This window comes from Cariama cristata, unplaced genomic scaffold (assembly GCF_000690535.1).
Source record: "Cariama cristata isolate BGI_N322 unplaced genomic scaffold, ASM69053v1 scaffold31029, whole genome shotgun sequence".
In the NCBI taxonomy this organism is placed as follows: domain Eukaryota; kingdom Metazoa; phylum Chordata; class Aves; order Cariamiformes; family Cariamidae; genus Cariama; species Cariama cristata.
The window spans coordinates 4-3,968 of NW_009636795.1; the positions used below are offsets into that span (position 1 = coordinate 4).

At 56.3% G+C, this 3,965-nt stretch overlaps 1 protein-coding gene across 1 annotated transcript; it reads left to right on the forward strand.

Moving 5' to 3' along the window:
• Positions 1 to 319: 319 nt before the first annotated feature.
• Positions 320 to 3,748, forward strand: LOC104167725 (C2 domain-containing protein 2-like; the record flags this gene model as incomplete). Its single annotated transcript, XM_009708059.1, is given in 6 exon segments — positions 320 to 424; positions 497 to 598; positions 1,175 to 1,308; positions 1,818 to 2,100; positions 3,538 to 3,645; positions 3,648 to 3,748. Coding segments are annotated over 6 exon segments (833 nt in total), but the record flags the coding sequence as incomplete, so codon positions are not given.
• Between the last annotated feature and the right edge of the window lie 217 nt (positions 3,749 to 3,965).

Below are 3,965 nucleotides of genomic sequence, written 5' to 3' on the forward strand. Positions count from 1 at the left end.
GGGGGGAGGCAAGAGAGGGACGAGCCTCTCTGACGTGCTTTGGTGGTGGGAGGTCCTGGCTCTTAACCTGTACGCCACTGCGTGACATTGCGCTAAGCTTTTTGCCGCTCTTGCTTTGTTTTCTTCGCTGCTAAAGAAGTTACGCTGTACGTACTGAACGTGGAGCTGAAAGCGCGTTGACCTTGCTTACCGGGGGTCGTTGCTGCTTGCGGTCTGATGTCCTGATGAATGTGGTGCTGGATGTTTCCTGAGATGGGGCTGGGAAATGGCACAAATGGGGTCTTGCAACGGGACTGCTTCGCGTGTCTTTTTCCAATAGGGTTCTTGCTGCTTCGTCGCTGCGAAGCCTCGTGGAACCAGCCTCTGCAGGCTCTCGGCGTGCGTCTGAGGCTTTTTAGGCGTGTGCGTAGGGGGCCGCGATACGGTAGCGAAGATGCCTAAGCTTCCTCTCCGCTTACTGGTGTTTCTGTGTCTCTGCCTCTCCTTCGCCATGAAGATTCACCGTCGAGGTCGCCTTCCAAGGTGGAAGTGACTGAAAAGAAGACGATGGCCCTTCTGGAGAGTGGCTGCCCTCATGGCCCCTTACCCAGCGTTAGCCGTAAGTGCTTGGAAATCTTGAGACTCTTAGCGGAGGCGCTGCGTTACTTAAGCTTTCTTGGAAAGCGACAGTCTGAATGTGGGTTGCTGAACTCGTTCGCGTTTGCTGCGGAAGAGAACGCCCGAGTCCCGAGTGAAGGCGGGGGTGGGTAACAGAAATTCCACTTTGGCTCTCCGGTCTGTGACTCTGGGTGTTTCCTTGCCTGACGAGAACATTCCAGCCTATCCAGACCCAAAGAGCTTTGCTTACTCTGTCCTCGGGGCTCTGATTGTCTTCGGGATGGAGCGCTGCGGCCATTTTGATGGTTTGCGACCGAGGCTGCCCAAACTCTTGGGAGCATTTGGAAGCCTTTGTTGAGTGGGAAGGGTATTTTAATGTGTCTGTTGGGGAATCGGCAAGAGCGGAGAGCTATACAGAGCTTCCTTCCTTTGGTTTATTCAGGCAAGTCCGTAATAGATTCTGTTCTCTGCCTTTGCGCACGTGTATTTGCCCATTACAAGCACCGCCGTCGGCGAGCGACCTCTTGCCTGTGCTGAAGGTTGCTACTTCAAGCGTTGGTATCTTTCTTCTGCTCAGGGGACGGCCGTATGCCCAACGGCTTGGATCCGGTGGCCGAGACGGCGATCAGGCAGCTGACTGAGACGAATAACAAGCCTGCCAAGAAGACCCCGACAAAACGTAGCACGCTGATCATCTCAGGAGTTTCCAAGGTCTCTGGTAGTTAGGGGGCTCCACTTCCAATCTGGGAGGTTGTTTCTAGGGATGCGTGCGTGAAACCACCCTGTCCGGTAGGGACCGATGTGGGAAGGTTCCAGCATGGACAGCTTGCTCAGCGGAACCCTTTCGCTGCTTCCTTGCAGCTTGTCGCCGCTTCCCAGTGAGCGTCAAAGGTACCTCGCCGGTCTGCGGGGCAGCTGCCTGGGGGAGTTCACGTGGGGCAGCTGCGGAAAGGGAGGCGGCAAGTCGGGAACTTGGTGGAGAATATAAGGAGTTATCCTTGGACTTGTTAACGGGAGTGAGGGAGGTGCTGCGGAATGCTTTGCAATCGGCCGTGTTCTGGTGTGTTTCAGCAAAAGAGCAATGATTGTGCATCGGTGCTGTCTAGCGCTGATGATCGGAACTGGAGCAGCCGTTTGTAGGTGTGGATGGAAGAAGGGAGATGAACGCGATCCTTTGGACCCTGTCTTCCCGTCTGTCTGACCTTCTAACCTCCTTCCAGGTACCTATCGCTCAAGATGAAATGGCGCTTTCTCTGGGTTATGCTGCGTCCCTGGAGGCCGTGGCATATGGGGATTCTGTGGCGGAGGGTGCAGCTGACCGGACGCACGACTCTGCTGAATCGTCGCAGCTGCTGGACGCATCGCCGTCGGGACAAAGGGCCGGTCAGGAGCTGGATGAGACGACGCGATCGGACATCTCCGAGAGACCGTCGGTGGAAGATGTCGAATCTGAAACTGGCTCCACGGGAGCCCTTGAGACCAGGAGCTTGAAAGATCACAAAGGTAAGGATGAACCGTTAAGATGGTAGCAAATGTTAGCCTGTTGTACTTGAGAACGCAGCGACGTCCGAGTTCCTCGCCCGAGGTGGGGGGGCCGCAGCCGGCTTTCGGCGTGGCGAAGAGCTGCTTCTGCTGGAGCCTCGAAGAGCTTGCCTCTCTCCCACGCTTCCTGCTGGAGCAGTTCCAAACTCCTGTATTGGCAGCTGTCCGATTCCTGTGGCCTTTTCGGTTTCTGCGCTCTCTTAGATGAAAACCCTGCACAGCTTGTGCGTTCCTGAGAACCCGTTTTCTCTCCCTGGCCCGTGGGTCCGTAAATAAGGATCCCGCTGCTGAATTCTGCCACCTCTGGCGCGGAAGCAGAGGCCGCCCAACGATGCGGATTGTAGGGGCCTCGATGCCCTCTCTTTTTCTCCGTTACCGTTGAAGCAGCTAGCGCCTCTGACCTGTCATAGCGTAGGATGTCCACACGAACGCTCTACTTTTAAACCCTGGTGCGGGCCTGCCCCCACTGAACCGATGTTCTGGACTTTCTGGGCTTGGGTCAGTGAGGCAGATGGCGCACCTTGGATTTGTCTGCTTGTAGTCCTGACGGTTTCGGTTGGTTGCAAACTGACGTAAAGAAGCACAAGCCAAAGTCTCCATTGCTCGGAGTATGAGAGTGGGATGAGTTTTGAGGGGGTCGTACCCTGGTGCGACCGGGTAGGGTTTAAACCGTGGTGGCCCCTTGTTTGCACGTCAGCGGGTAGAAGGGTGCGTGTGGCCTAGATTCTTGAGAGACCTGGCGGACGAGGAAGAGAAGGAAGAAAAGAGAAAGCGAGCCCCCTCTGTAGGAGATAATGTTTTGCTTTGTATGGCGTGCAGGTTTTGCGTGTGCCTTTTTGCACCTGTTTGGCAATCGGTGTCTCTGTCCCCTCCTGCTTGCTTGAGTTAGCTAGAGCCGTTGCCGTTACAGGTCTCCGGATTCGGGTATCTTGTGAGATGGCGGGCGGTTGTTCCGGGGGCTTAAGGACCAGCTGATCCGGGCGCCCTTGAGACGGGCTAGTCTCGACGGGCCTTTTCCCTGTTTCGTGTTCCTCCCGGTGTCTCCGCATGCAGACACTCTCACTTGTTTTCCATTCATACGAGTCTTAGCTTTCTGTTACAATTCTGCGTGTTTCCACCGAAGGGAGGACGTTGTTGCGTGGAAGGAAGTTTATGCGGAGGGGACGCGCGACGGCGTGCTCAGCGAAGCGGCTTGTTGGTATTGCGGTCTGTCCCGAGCGTAGACTTTGCCTCGTGGGTGGGAGCTGGGATTCGCCGACCTGCCGTGCGCTTCTGCCGCTCGGGGAGGAAGAGGTCTTTGCCGCTCATCTGAGAGCGGCCGGGTGCGTTGTTGCCTCCGAGACTCACCAGGGCAGGATACTATTGTGGTTTCCGTCTCCTTCCTTTCTGTCTCTGCAGTTAGCTTTCTTCGGAGCGGTACCAAGCTCATCTTCCGGAGGAGGAGCAAGCAGAAGGAATCGGGCCTGAGCCAGTCGCACGATGACTTGTCCAACGTCACCGCCGACTCTGCAAAGCTGCCAGCTTCTCCCGCCGCCTCATCAAGCGCTTCTCCTTCAAGTCTAAATCGAAACCCAAAGCTAGCGACGGCACAACAGCGGGTGAGAACTGAAGGAGGGAGAAGCTCGTCGGAAAGATTGCCTAGAGATCCTTTTCTCGTCTCTTGTCTTCCCGCTCCGCGGTATCTGTGACCTGCAGTCCGGTTCCTTCCAGCCTTGGCCGAGGGAAGACACCCCAGTGCTTTACACCATTTGGGGAGCGGAGGTGGCAAACCCGGGGCTTACGCTGCTCGTCTGCCTTGGCTTAGCCTTCTCCGACTGTCGTACCCC